Genomic DNA, 15429 nt, shown 5'->3' on the forward strand with positions numbered 1-15429 from the left:
TGAAAGACAAGAATACATAAAATGACCACAGTACAACTACACATTGGCGGGATGCATAAGTACCAAGCCACGCCAAAATGGACTAAACAGTAAAGGATAATAATTGACAAAGACAAATTAAAGAACACTAGAACACGTTATTTATAAGATTATAAACAACGTCAGTACCTAGAATCTATACTTATCGTTATACGTCATTTGTGAAGTTGATACCGAATATTTATCAACAAGTTATTGGTATATTCCATTTACTTTTAAAAAAAGGATGTTCTCTGACATAACCCTGGTTCAGTGGTTCGGCAACTTTTTGCTCAGACACTGGTGACGTTGTAGCAGCAAGTCCCTAAATACCGAATGAGTTGGGAAATGTATATTTCATATGCTGTCGAAGTTGGAACTTTATTGCTACGAAGGTGCGGGCATTTGATAAAAAATTCAAATCGTCTTGTTTGTCATAGATTCTGGTACTGAGATGAACGCTTATGTCAAATTCGAGGTATGAATCTAAAAATGAGGTGGATAAAGCCGTGTTTGTTGTTTCATTAATTTCTATTTCTGGAGGATATGTTTATGGAACCAAATCAGAAAAGTTTGGATTGTTAATAGGAAATTAGACTCTGAGTGTAAATATCCTAAATTTTGGATTAGTTAATACATGTAGATTAAGGTGTATTCTTCATATAATTATGTTCTTTTATCAGATTTCAACTTCGCCAAGGTATATGCACTAGGAAATGCCTTTTTTACCATCTCTTTCATGGTATTATTTCCAAATTGTATGAATGTTTAGCTCACCTAGCATGAACAAAAGGCCATGTGAGCTTTTGCCATCAATTCGACAATAGGCTTTCGGCCGTCTATCATCAAAAACTTTTTATTAATCTTCTCTGAAAATAATTGCCAAATATTACGAAACCTTACCATACTAGTACATAAGGTAGCAATACATAGTCAGGAGTAAGGTATCACATTTTTTGGTCGCGGTTGATTTTTTAAGTGGAAATTATTGTGTGATAGTCATTTTTAAACAGCTGATGACTGAATTTAAGCCTTCAAAGTGGGTTTGTATGAATACCAAGATTTTTTTTACATGTTTTATGGGCTATTTTCTGTCTGACAGTCAGTATTTTCATATCAAGACGAGCCTTAGGTCCTTTAAATCCACACAAACTTTTTAACATAATATTAACCATTTTAACTACTGGAAATCAAATCTATGGAAAATACTCAGATTACATACATATGCACATATATGACACAAATAGTAAGCTTAATTTGTAAGAAAGCAAGAGCAAGGGGGATGGTTAAATGTATGAGGGTAAGTAAATAGGTTTATTTTATTTACAGTCAGACATGATATATACAAATTAACATAGTAAACACTTTACTTTAAGAAGATGTGGTATGAGTGCCAATGAGACAACTCTCCATCAAAGTCACAATTTATAAAAGTAAACCATTATAGGTCAAAGTACGGTCTTCAACACGGAGCCTTGGCTCACACCGAACAAGCAAGCTATAGAGGGCCTCAAAAAATTGCTAGTGTAAAACCATTCAAACGGGAAAACCAACAGTCTAATCTATATAAAAAACAAGAAACAAGAAACACTTATAAACCACATCAACAAACGACAACTACTGAACATCAGATTCCTGACTTAGGACAGGTGCAAACAATTGCAGCGGGTTTAAGCGTTTTATTTGTACCAAACCTTTACCCCTATCTGAAACAATAGTGTAACATCACAACATAGAAAGACACACTTTACTATGTTCCCCTTGATAAATACATGTAAATAGTGTTAGAAAAGGTATCACTCCTGGAGATTCAAATTCTACTTTTGACCAAATTTTAATTGTTTTCTTAAATGGGCACTAGCTACGAGATATATAAAAAATATAAAATATGATTTTTTATTTGTTCAATCATTAATGAAAGTGAAATAGTGAAATGATAAATCGCTTTTAGCAGCCAGTAAAGTTCAATTTTGTCAAAATAAGGTAAGAAACATTGATGATGAACTATTCACTTGCAAGTGATTAATTCGACCTCATTGAATCCGTATTCATGTGAACTTCAATTTAACCCCTTAGCTGGAGATTGATAGCGCATGCATTGTGCGTGTTCAATTATTTGAAGGAAAATAATGTCAACATTGAAAGTGAAACAAAGGTAAATCATTTGATTGACTGATTCGATCCACAAAAAATCATTCTGATCCAGTTAAAAACGATGATTAACATATATTTTTAATCTATAATATAAAATTAAACAGACATAGAAAAATATAAATGCACGAGTCTGATATCTATTGATATCTATATTTATGTTTATATCGCTTATATGGCAATCGGAGGTCTTCGGGGGTCAACTCGACAGTTAATTAGATGGCGTCTACACTAAAATACACATGAAACGAAGCTACATATTATCGAGTCCATTCCCGGTATTTGGTTTATTTTAGACTTTTTATAATTTGGATATATGTTTTACATTGTTATAAATCAAATATGAGAATTTGAGTCAAATCGGTGAACATGAATTTGACAGCTAGTGCCACTTTAACTGTATATTGCTACCTTATGGCAATCAAGTTAATAACTCGTATCTGGGGATGTGATCCATAATATAACATGGCCACTGTTACTAGACATAGAACATATGGATTAAAATGTTGTTTTTGGTTAATTTGTATCTCTAAATTGCAAGCAGTATGAGCAAACCTACATTTAGTAACGATTATAAACTGGCCAAGTTACCTTTTTTTCCTAGGTATTTTCAGAAAAACCAGACACCCCATTTTGGAGCTATTGCCAAGGAAATGTCAAGGTTTTCTTTTGCCAAATTCCAAGTTCTTTGAGAACTATAACAGATTGGGAAAAATGTGAATATGTCCAGATCAATAAGATCCACACATATAAGTTGCATAGAGTAAATTAAATTGTCAAAGCTTACGTATTCAGGTAAAAAAAAAATCTACAATTAAGTCACTTTTCAGGAAATCACCAATTTAACCATACAGCATGGATTTTTTTCAGTGGAAATGTTAGTCACCTTTCAAAAACGTTTTTGACTTTGATTGACTATAATCTTGTCCTCCTTTTCTTCATTTATAACATTACCGAATGTGACTATTCGCTAGATTTGTACTTCTAGATATAGTAACACAATGGATGCCACCAGTAGAGCCACCTGAGTGCGTCTCTTAATTTGTTAGTAAGTCGAACTTTGTTTTCTTTGGCTTTTCTATTCTTCTTTTTATGCACCCATAACTATAAGTTAGGGGGCTTATTGTTTTACCCCTGTCCATTCCTTTATAGGTATATAGTTATTCCATATAACTCCTCCTACAAATTGGAAGTTTTCACTTTGCTGGCTGTTTGTACATATATTTTGATTTTAATTAATATTTGGTTTTTTTTTTGGGAGATAGTTGAAATTGGTCATTTTTTATCAGTATTTACTTGCATAAGAGATGCATGCATAGTGTTTTCGGATAACTCCTCCTACAGTTTGATTGCGAGTAAATTTCACGTTGCTGGCTGTTAGTACATATATTGAAGGTATGTGTCCACGGGGTCAGGATTTTGATTTTCATTAATATTTGCTCTTTTGGGAGATTGTTGAAATTTGTTATTTGTTTTAGTATATACTTGCGTAAGAGGTGCATATCGTTTCTGGATAACTCCTCCTGCAGCGAACCATAGACATGTGCTCTCATGCTCAACTTTGTGTATTTCAAAATAACACTTTGCATCTGCAGGGCATTATTTGTTTCTCCCAGATACAATAATATCTCAAAGAAAGTCCCGCAATGACTTGATTAGGATACTTTTACTTCAGAGTGGAGTGCAGGGGCATCACTTTGTAAAGTGTTAGCCTTTGTGGTCAAAAACTCCCCACGTCTTTAAACATTTGAATCCAAATGCATGGTTTTTGTTGTTTTCAGCAGTTCCAGATTAAGACTAACTTTCATAACAGCTTTTCGTACACAATAACATTTATAAGTGTTATTTTCATTATTATACGCAGGTCATCGATTGGAAGTATTATGGTATACCGTTGTACGTCTGCCCGTCAATTCGTCCGTTCACATGTTTTACATGAGCTAGAGAATGCTTTGCTCAAACACTATGAAACTATATGGAGTACTTGACCTGATAGAAGCAAGCTCTCTTACTAATTGGAAATATTTGGTTCTGTAATTACAGGTTTATATATCGCGCACTAACTCCAGTATGATCGGCTTGATTTCTTCAAAACTATATATTATTGTTTGGATTAATAAAAGGAAACTCCTTTTTGATTTTTTTAATTTTCTGGTTTGTCATTTAAGAATTACGGAGTATAGTTGGATATATTAGTGACATTGGTGAATGAAAGAAACTCTACAATTTTGAAAATTTCTGTTTGTCACTCCACAGTTATATATATATGGGACGTCATCTGTCACATTAAATGCAATTATTTACATCTCGCACACTAGGTTTAGTTTGATTGAATCAATTTACTATACACTTTACGCTGTAGTTGTGGTTGGTGAAAACACGTTCGATTTTGAAATTTTTCTAGCTCGAGGTTTCAGATTTATGGGACTTGTAACAGTCATATTTAAGGCAATATTTATACACCGAAGTATATCGTCGTGCTAGTTTTTCTATAGCGCCATTTTACCTACTCCAGACTAGATCCCTTATAAATATTTTCAATATGCACAAGACGGGTGAACCATGCGCTCTTGGTGCAGATGTGTATCATTCATGTTTAAAGATTAGAAAATTTTCGTGTGCCGATGGTTTATAGATATGGTATTGTATTTGCAGTAGAATAAATACATTTGCCTGTCCACTATTGATTTATGCCTCAACTGGAGTACCATGACGGTTGCTACTAGAGGAGCAGAAACGCTGACCCCTTTCGGAGAATCTTAGTTTTTTTTTTGCTGGGTTTTATTGCTCACATTTTTTCTGTAAGTGACTTGAGGTCTTTTGTGTTGTATTTGTTTGGCCATGTTGCCAGTCTTTCTTGTACTTTTGGATTTTAATAGCCTCCTTGGAGTCTTCGAACTTCTTAATTCTTAATTCACAGACCAAGAATCAGAGGGTGTTGAACTCTAGTCAATATTTGTTTAGTCTTTATCTGAACAACTGCTATAATTTTTAAACTAGAACATTTTTATTTGGCGAATGTGTTTATATATATATATAGCATGATTTCATATTTTAAGAATGATTTGGTTTACACATTTCAGACTTTAAAAAACTGAGCCAAACATGTATAGTACGACTCTGCCTCAACTTTATCAATTTTTGTAATACATCAAGAAACCTGCAGGGATATTGTTTTTGAAAAGATATCGTAATTCAAAATATCTTTTTTTCCAAAAGTAAAGAAGAAGAATTCAAATGTTTGAAGCATTTTATTACCATTTCAAAGCACACAAAAACCCCAAAACAATCCCACCACAACATTCTGCAATTTTTGAATTTGATTTGAAGCATTGAATGAATTCTTTATATTGCACCACGGTCTTATGATCATTGTTCCTGTCATTGTAACATCATAATTTCAAAATAGGAATTCTGCCAGAACGGCAATTGAATACTAATGAATCAACTATGGTTTTTGTATAGACGTAGAAATTCGGAAGAGTAATCGAAGGCATACTGACTCAGTAGCAAGGTTCTTTTTAGGTGAACAGGAACGAAGTAAGAATGGAATCTGGAGAGAAATTGAAAAAAGAAAGTACAATGACACGTTATGATCACCCGCGGCCGTCAATGATTATGTTGAACGAATCTTGTGATAATGCAGTAACTAATTATCCATTTAAACACGAACAATGACCGCTGGAGACACGGTAAACGTACCAACAATCAGAACGACGAGGGCATCATAACCAGGGTGAGCTCCAAGAGACAAAAACCTTTAAATAACTACGACGAATTGCGAAGGAAGAAGGCTTGAGTGTGCCAACAGTAAGTCGACAATGGTTCTGACAATATTCAAACACTTTTTTATTAATGGTCTCTTGTTGCTCTATCTCTGATGTGTTTTGGTTGTCCATGAAGAATTGTCTGAAACGATCTATGTTACTCGTATGATTTTTCAAAGATACCATTATTTATTTATTAGTACTTTTTGAGACATGGTTTGTGCACGTCAGTTTTTCAATTTGTCTCAAGATTCCATTCTATCTCTATCCCTGTTTCGCTAAATGGTATATTGCTACTTAGTCAGTACGTAATTGGCTATACCTTACGATAGCTGCATACTAAAAAGTAAAATCACAAAAATAATGAACTCCGAGAAAAATTCAAAACGGATAGTCCCTTATCAAATGGCAAAATCAAAAGCTCAAACACACATCAAACGATCAATGGATAACAACTCATATTCCTGACTTGGTACAGACATTTTCTCATGTAGAAAATGGTGGATTAAATCTGGTTTTATAGCTAGTTAAACCTCTCACTTGTATGACAGTCGCATCAAATTCAATTATATTGACAACGATGTGTGAACAAAGCAAACGGACATAATAGGTAAAAATGTCAAAAATAGGGAAACAGCAGTCAACATTGTGTTATAATCTTAATCACTATAAAAACAAACAACTATGTAACAAAAAAGCACAAAAAGTCATACAGACAAAGCACATTAGTACACCAAATATAGTAAAATTGTTAAAGAGAGGCAAAAGATACCAGAGGGACATTCAAACTCATAAGTCGAAATTAAACTGACAATGCCATGGCTAAAAAAGAAAAGGACCAACAGACAAACAATAGTACACAAAACACAACACAGAAAACTAAAGACTGAGCAACACGAACATAGTTATAGTATCTGAGAAATGGGCATAACCTAATGTTGAACAATACACCGAGGGGAATGTCCGGTTAACCATGTCGGACGGACTTGTGCACTTTATAATCCATCGATACACCACATTTAGTTTACCTATTACTTAGAGGATCTGGTACAGACCTTTCCATAAAGACTAAATCATTGAAAGTAAATCATAATCAGGTGAACCCTGTCTGACAGACATATCTTGGAAGGATTCTGTTTATCAAATATAGTTACATTACTCATTACTGAAACGTGATAAGAAAAAAGAGGCGAGCGATACCAACGGGACATTGAAACTCGTCAGTCGAATAAATAAAGGCAACAGTAGTATACAGCTGTTCAAAAGTCATACATCGATTAAGGGAAAACAAATCCGGGTTACAAACTAAAAACAGAGAGAAAAGGGAAACACATCAACTATTAGAGGAAAACAACGGAACAACAGAAACACTAAACTGTAACAAAAACAACATACATAGAAACGGACTATTTGATAACAAATGCCATATTCCTGACTTGTTACAGGACATTAAAAAAAGAACTTATACATGGCATGGCAAAATACGAAAAACAACGAAAATACAAACAAGAGCACACAAGACACTCCATGGAAAACTATAGATTGAGCAATACGAACCTCGCGAAAAACATGTGGTGATAGCAGTTGCCTCGGAAGGGTTAGCAGATCCTGCTCCACATATAACACCCTATACATTTTGTTTTGGGTAGTCACTAAACAATGAAATTGAAAACAAGGACAAAGGATATCCTAAGTCGTCTATAAGGTATCTGTAAATAAAATATGAATAGTTCAGCTCTTCTACCAACTGTAAAAATAAAACGTCTTATAAACAAGTTACGCCGACGCCACCTCCAGGTTAGCATATCTAGGTCTCGCATTCAGTAACATCAAGGGTACCAATTTCCTTGCACCAGATGGGCATTTAGACAGGTAATTTCTCAACAGTGATGCTCGAGATAAAAAAAACATGAAAATTAAGAATCTAGTACAAACTTTGACGAGTGGATAAAACAAAAAAAAACTAAGATATAGCCAAATAAAAACACAGAGCTTAGAGCGAGGAAGATATATTCCTGAATTTAAATTTATTTCAAAATTTTATAAAAGCAAATTTCATCGAACAATATTCATGATATTACTATGCTACACAGGCGTGACATTGAAACTAGCGGAATCTAATGCGGATCGATTATTAGTTTTCAACATTAGAATCTTTTCCTGAATACGAATTCGGACATTTGTGAGACCTTTTTCGCTTTTAGTTTAGTACAGTCTGCATGTTTCCTATTAAACCGTTTAGCATTTGATTGAATGGCGAATCTTATTATAAATGAAAGAATCTTTTTGTAACTAGATTGGAACATCTTTTGTTATTCTGGTTGCTAAAAATAAACACGATCTGGCTATCCATCGGGGAAAAAATAAATTTTGAAAAAAAAGAATCAAAGCAATTTCCAATTATATTTTTTGAAACATATTCAAATAAATTTCATATAAAAAGTAAAATAACCCAAACACCGAACTTCGAGGAAAATTCAAAATGGAAAGTCCGCAATCAAATGGCAAATGAAACGCTCAAACACATCAAACGAATGAATAAAATGATGGATTAAACCTGGATTTAAACTTATAATTAAGATATTTAGAGTCAACACAAAATACAACTATCAATTACTATATTGTTTTATCCTTCACACGTTCTCTCCAAAAGATAAAGAGAGTTAAAATCCCCATTTCCATTCTCAATTTTATTAAATATAACGAAATGTCAAATATTGTCATCACAAAACAAACGTCATCAATGTTCGGGAAAGTTAAGTACTAACTATATCTGTTATGCCATTTTTCGATATCTGCAAGAAATGGTCTCATACTCCTTGCAGGTAAACACTGTCCCCATCGCATGTCAGCTTTTAATAATTGTTATTCTAAGTGAATTTAATCAATTTCACACACAAGGACTTTACTAGCACCACCATTAAAGGTTAGTATAAATCTGTTACTGTTTGACTGGAACCGTATTACCCATGGTGCAGCTGTGATGGTATTGCCTATATCTGATATAGGAATGATTCGTATGAGTTTTCCAGTAGATGTCAACTGATGAATGTTGTTGGAATCATATCCGGTTGTATAAATGTTTCCGTCGCTATCGACGTCTTGGGAGAAGGGGCGTTGTAACAGACTGTGGTTGTACGTAAAGCTTTTTCCATCATTGCTCTCTCTTTTAATAGAATTTCCACTATCCCAGTAGATGAACTCATTTTTCTTGTAGCAATAAACATGTCTTATGTCTGCTGTTGTTGGTTGACTTCTAACTACTGTACCATTTTCAGTGTTTAACCAAGATATTTTTTTGCCATTAGCAGTAATAAATTCGTTTTCACAGAACGAAATACCCCAAACAGGATTGCTGATATTTAATGTCTTTAGTATAGTCAGCGGTTTAACGTTAATAACCAAAATCTTCTGTTCATTTGAAGACACAGCGACTGTTTGATCATTCACTTTCGCTATATCTGTTACAAGGTTAGGAATATTTAACTGTTCTTGTTCTTGTCCTTTGTTGTCGTAGTACACGATCTTATATTGACTATAGTGGGTCAAAATGATATCATTATTAAAGAATATCCCACTAACAGCAGCTGTTGTAACATCAATTGTGAACACTATTTTGATTTTCCCAGTATGGTAATTTGCTATCTTCACTCCGGGAATAGAAGGCAGGTGCTCATCAAAAATCAAACTACCGAGAGAATGAATTTCTGAAATGATATCTTTATGTTCAAACTTTACGGATATAATCCTTATTTCACGAAGAAGTTGATAAATGTCATTTTCAGTTTGAGGAAGATTGTTTAGAATCTCGTCCATCTTGACCAGGCATTGTATTTCTGATCCTTGAGATATACAAGCTTCGAATATATTCTTCCAGTTATCAACTGTATTTTTTAGGCTGGACAAATCTGTTGTTTCGTCATCAAGCTTATTTATCTTTTCTTTCCTGCTACTGTTGGCCTCGTCCCGAAGTTTTTTCTCCAGTTCATTTAAATGATTACAAACTTTTTCTCGCAATTTCGGGATTTCTTCTAGAACGGTTTCTATGCCATTTTTAAAGTTTTCTTTATTGGTATTTCGGTTCTGTAGAACATATTCTAATGTGTCACTTGTTTCTGTTAACTTTGTCATCAAGTTTGTTGCTTTATCGGATTCTTTTATCCCAATCACCGCTTTATCGATAGTGACAACTTGTTCACATTTTCTGTGGTGGACAGTTGCGCAAACTGTACAACAAGGTTTGGAATGATCCTGACAGTACACCTCTATCGTCTTGTCGGGATGTTCTTTACAAGTGACATGCGCAAATAGACCGGAAACGGCAGTGTCTGCCTTAATATCGTTGATGGGAACTATTTTGTGTTACTTGTTTCTGTTAACTTTGTTATAAGGTTTTGTGCTTTGTCGGATTCTTTTATCCCAATCACCGCTTTATCGATAGTGACAACTTGTCCACATTTTCTGTGGTGGACAGTGGCGCAAACTGTACAACAAGGTTTTGAATGATCCTGACAATACACCTCTATCGTCTTATCAGGGTGTTCTTTACATGTGACATGCGCAAATAGACCGGAAACGGCAGTGTCTGCCATAATATCTGTGATGGGAAGTATTTTGTGAGTTCTTGTTATTTTATACAGCTTATGACATCTTTGACATGATTCTTCACAAACAGTGGAGAATGAGTCTGCCTTCTGAGAAATATTCTCTTTTTTACAAGTATCGCAAAGTTTTTCCGACTTTTGGATTGCCTTTCTATCAATAAGTGATAGAATAAAATGGTTCCCGGGTAAAATATTTGCCCAAGTGTCAGGCTTCTCATCATTTTCATTCACTGGCATAGATCGACGAATTACGGGACAATTGAATCCATTAGGATTATTCCCTTTCACGGTTGATACAATATATGTATTAATACACGACTTACAAAACGTATGCAGACACGGCAGATACTTAGGTTCTTTGAATGTCTCCAAACAGATTGTACAAGTTAGCAGATCATTAAAAGCGTCTGTCACCGCCACCGACATTGCCATTCTGTTGTTACTTACAAACTTCCTTGTCCAAAGATCAGTTATAATTATGATCGGATATATATAGTTTGCTTAACACGTGACCATAATTATCATGGTACATATTGTCCTGATATCTCCTGATATAGTTTCTACGTTTACTATTAACATTCTAAAATTATGTTGATTTTAACTTAAAAATCAAGCTTGATGAAAAAGAAAATTTCTTAATTTATCACAGTAGAACATTGCCCAAAACGTTTGATTTCTTGAATATATATTTGATACATTCATGATTTCTTAAAGATACCTGACTAACAAGATGACGGGATTTAATGTCCCAACTCAATTACATTTGTAGATTGATTGATTGATCGATTTTATGTTACTTTACGTCCAGTGACAATGTTTTATGCATGTTCAGGACGAAAACAAATTAGTAGTTAAGACAACACGTGAGTGGGTGGATTGGGGATTCTTTATTTTTTTAGGTCGTGTTTCTCTATTCTTTAAATTTCAGCCCCTCATTATTCTCTTTTTTTTTCTTTTTTTTTTTGCCTATTTAACTCTTTTCTTTATTTTCTGGGTCCTTTAGTCTGCACATTTTGCCCATTATTTTCTAGTCCATAAACCCCATCCATACCCTTATACGTAGGTCGTGTATTAGAGGTTCGATCGCGATGGCCAATAGAAAAAGGGCAATGTATATAAGAACAGAAATTAAGACTATCGAAAGGATACCTACGGACCAATAAACGAGTGTTTTTAAGGGTTCTTTAGAATACATTGAGCGTGGTTCTATCTCTCTACATGATGCATATGATTTAACGCCAAAACTCTGACCATACGTGACTACAAATGTATACATCCCACACAGCAAAACGGACGCCCTACTGTGGCATGGGTTTTACTGCCGGTTATATATCAAGTTAATCATTGGGATAAACTCAATTTGATCAATTAGGAGTTATTTCCCTTATTGATGATATCTTGTAGAATAGAGCTGATTCAAAAAGCAAACATAAAATCGATTGGATGTTGGATGTGAACTGATTGGTAACATGATGTTTTATTTGTTATTGGCTTTGGTCCCATGCACAAGACGGCTATACCATGCGCTCTTGGTGCAGATATGTATCATTCATGTTTAAGGATTAGAGAATTTTGGTGTGCCGATGGTTTATAAATATGGTAATGTCTTTGCAGTAGAATAACTAAATTTGCCTGTCCGCTATGGATTTATGCCTCAACTGGAGTACCATAACGGGTGCCACTAGAGGAGCAAAACGATGACCTTTTCGGGGCATCTTAGTTTATAATTATTCATACGACATGTGTAATACATAAGCGTATGTATCTGTCTTATTATAACGTATAGTATTTATTTCGATAGGTCCCTGTCAGAGGGCTGAGTAGTATGTAGTTTGTAGTAGGGAGTAAGGAGATAAATAACCAGCTGGTAAACGTATTAAACAGTATGGTATAAAACAACATTACTGTATGACAACGTAAACCGTATGAGACGTCAATAGGGCAGCCGTAAACTACACGTTATGTTTCCTCAGTTTTGATTACCGGAAGTATATTTTCTACAGCAGTTCAACGTTTAATAGTGCAAAAGAATGGATAGTTTAATTTGAACATTTCAGAATTATATAATTTGTAAATTTGTACTAGATCAAATTGTAGTTGTTTAAATTATTCGTCATTATTTTGTAAGTACAGACTCCTTCTAAGACAGCACTCGTCTATCCGTGACAATTGGTGTTAGACGTAGACGTGTTAGTTTATAACCATTTTTGCTGGGTTTTATTGCTCAATCTCATTATTTTCTGTGAGTGAATTGAGGACTTTTATGTTGTTTTTGATTTGTTTTTTGTTTGGCCTTTTTGCCAGTCTTTCTTTTACTTTTTGGGTTGTAATAGCCTCCTTGGAGTCTTTGAACTTATTAATTCACAGATCAAGAATCAGAGGGTGTTGAACACTAGTCAATATTTGTTTATTCTTTATCTGAACAACTGCTATTTAGTTTTTAACTAGAAATATTTTATTTGCCGAATGTGTTTATATATAACCTGTTTTCATATTACATTTTGTATAAGAATGATTTGGTTTATACATTTCAGACTTAAAACTGAGCCAAACATGAATAAAATGACTTTTGAGGTGTACAGGAACGAAGTAAGTATGGAAGGTCCAATGATACGTTATAATCGCCCGCAGCCGCTGATGATTATCTTGCGGTATGGAAATAAACTCATCATAGATTCAAGGTTTGAAATTTTGCATTAGCGCCAGACGAGCGTTTCGTCTGCAAAAGACTAATCAGTGACGCTCGAATAAAAAAAAATCAAAAAGGCCAAATAAAGTATGAAGTTGAAGAGCATTGAGGACCAAAAATTCCTAAATGTTTTGCCAAATACAGCTAAGGTAATCTATTCCTGAGTTAGAAAAGTCTTAGTATTTAAAAAATTCAAACTTTTTAAACAGTTTATTTATTATTATGACCATATATGTATGATAATTCATGTCAAGTAACTAATCATTCGCGTAAACACGAACAATGACCGCTAGAGAGAGACCTGGTAAGCGTACCAACAATCAGAATGGCGTTGGCATCGTGATCGGGGTAAGCTCTAAGTGACGAAAACATTTAAATAACTTCGACGAATTGCGAAGGAAGAAGGCTTGAGTGTGACTGTTGGTCGATAATGGTTCTGACAATATTTAAACACTTATTGATCAATCGTCTCCTGTTGCTCTAGCTCTGATGTGTTATGGTTGAAAATGAAGAATTGTCTGAAACGATCTATGTTACTCGTATGATTTTTCAAAGATACCATTGTTTTAATATTAGTACTTTTTGAGACATGGTTTGTTCACATCAGGTTTATAATTTGTCTCAAGATTCCATTCTTATTCTATCTCTGTTTTGTTTAATGGTATTTTCCTACTTCGTCAGTACGTAGTCGGCCATACCTTACGATAGCTGCATACTAGTACACCAAATATTGTAAAATTGTTAAAGAGAGGCGAAAGAGGGACAATCAAACTCATAAGTCGCAACTGACAATGCCATAGATAAAAAAAAAAAAGACCAACAGACAAACAGACAAACAATCGTACATAAAACACAACATAGAAAACTAAAGACTGAGCAACACGAACATAGTTATAGTATCTGAGAAATGGGCCTTACTTTATGTTGAACAAAAAAAAAAGTAAAATCACAAAAATACTGAACTCCGAGGAAAATTCAATCGGAAAGTCCCTAATCACATGGCAAAATCAAATGACAAAACACATCAAACGAATGGACAACAACTGTCATATTCCTGACTTGGTACAGGCATTTTCAAATTTTCAATACACCGAGGGATATGTCCGGTTAACTATGTCGGACGGACTTGTGCACTTTATAAACTATCGATACACCAAATTTAGTTACTAGTAACCTATTACATAGAGGATCTGGTAACAGAACTTTTCATAAAGACTAAATCATTAAAATGAGGTCATGGTCAGGGGAACCCTCGCTGACAGACATATCTTTGAAGGATTCTGTATATCATTACTGAAACATGAGAAGAAAATAGAGGCAAACAATACCAAAAAGTAAAATCACAAAAATACTGAACTCCGAGGAAAACTCAAAAAAGAAAATTCAAAGGGACATTGAAACTCATAAGTAGTGATATGTTATTTTGTACATCCGCTGAATGCCTTTTATTTCATTCATGTTAGAATGTTGTACAATTATATGGATATATTTTATAAAAAAATAGAATTGTACTAAAGTTATACCAATATATTTATTGTAAGATATTATGATACTTAAATCTATAGGTTATATAATTTAAATCAATACATTTAGTAAAGGCATATATTAATTAGTGTGAAATCTTGTCAAAGTTTTAAACTATGTTTTTGTGATTTGATAAGTATACTTTTGACTTTTTCCCTATTGTTTTAGGACTGTTCCATTAAAACATATATAGTACTCAGGGAAGGCACTTTGAAAATGAGTTTACAATCTTTGGGGGAAATTTACAATCCTTCTTTCATCTTTACTGTACATAAAAGTATTTAACACCCACCAAAAATTGAGATTTAAAAGTGTATTATTTCCCTTGGTCACATGTATGTTGTTTTACGAACAGCCCTTAAAATGGTCTCAAGTTTACTTTTAACCTTAGTGAAATTTTTTATACAATTTTGGTAGATTGTAAATAAAAAATATTTCTGACACCTAAATTTCATAGTTTTTAAGTTTCATGAAATATTATATGTTCAAAATTAAAAATAATAACATAGACCATGTAGACAAATGAAATACTGCTAACAGTGATTGTGATTTTACTGTAACTTATTTATCTTTATTATCAATTGTAGATAAGAACAGTGATTGTGATTTTACTGTAACTTATTTATCTTTATTATCCATTGTAGATAAGAACAGTGATTTTGATTTTACTGTAACT

At 33.8% G+C, this 15429-nt stretch overlaps 2 protein-coding genes across 7 annotated transcripts in view; one reads left to right on the top strand and one right to left on the bottom strand.

Moving 5' to 3' along the window:
• LOC127723104 (uncharacterized) overlaps window positions 1–15429 on the top strand; it is a 268798-nt gene that overhangs the window by 211351 nt on the left and 42018 nt on the right. The window lies entirely within an intron of this gene.
• LOC127723847 (tripartite motif-containing protein 59-like) lies at window positions 8612–11091 on the bottom strand. Its single transcript, XM_052230568.1, has 2 exons — window positions 10739–11091; window positions 8612–10292 (listed from the first exon to the last, which is right to left on the bottom strand). The coding sequence occupies exons 1-2, from the start codon at window positions 10970–10972 to the stop codon at window positions 8817–8819; spliced, it is 1710 nt and encodes a 569-aa protein (XP_052086528.1). The 5' UTR covers window positions 10973–11091; the 3' UTR covers window positions 8612–8816.

This window comes from Mytilus californianus, unplaced genomic scaffold (genome assembly GCF_021869535.1).
Source record: "Mytilus californianus isolate M0D057914Y unplaced genomic scaffold, xbMytCali1.0.p SCAF_13, whole genome shotgun sequence".
In the NCBI taxonomy this organism is placed as follows: domain Eukaryota; kingdom Metazoa; phylum Mollusca; class Bivalvia; order Mytilida; family Mytilidae; genus Mytilus; species Mytilus californianus.

What these genes read in the sequence shown, in the direction of transcription:
- LOC127723847 (XM_052230568.1), bottom strand. Translation starts at nt 10,972, where the DNA reads ATGGCAATGTCGGTGGCGGTGACAGACGCTTTTAATGATCTGCTAACT. An exon ending in ATGAGAAGCCTGACACTTGG is followed by an intron (nt 10,293 to 10,738) that starts GCAAATATTTTA and finishes AAGTAACACAAA; the next exon opens with ATAGTTCCCATCAACGATAT.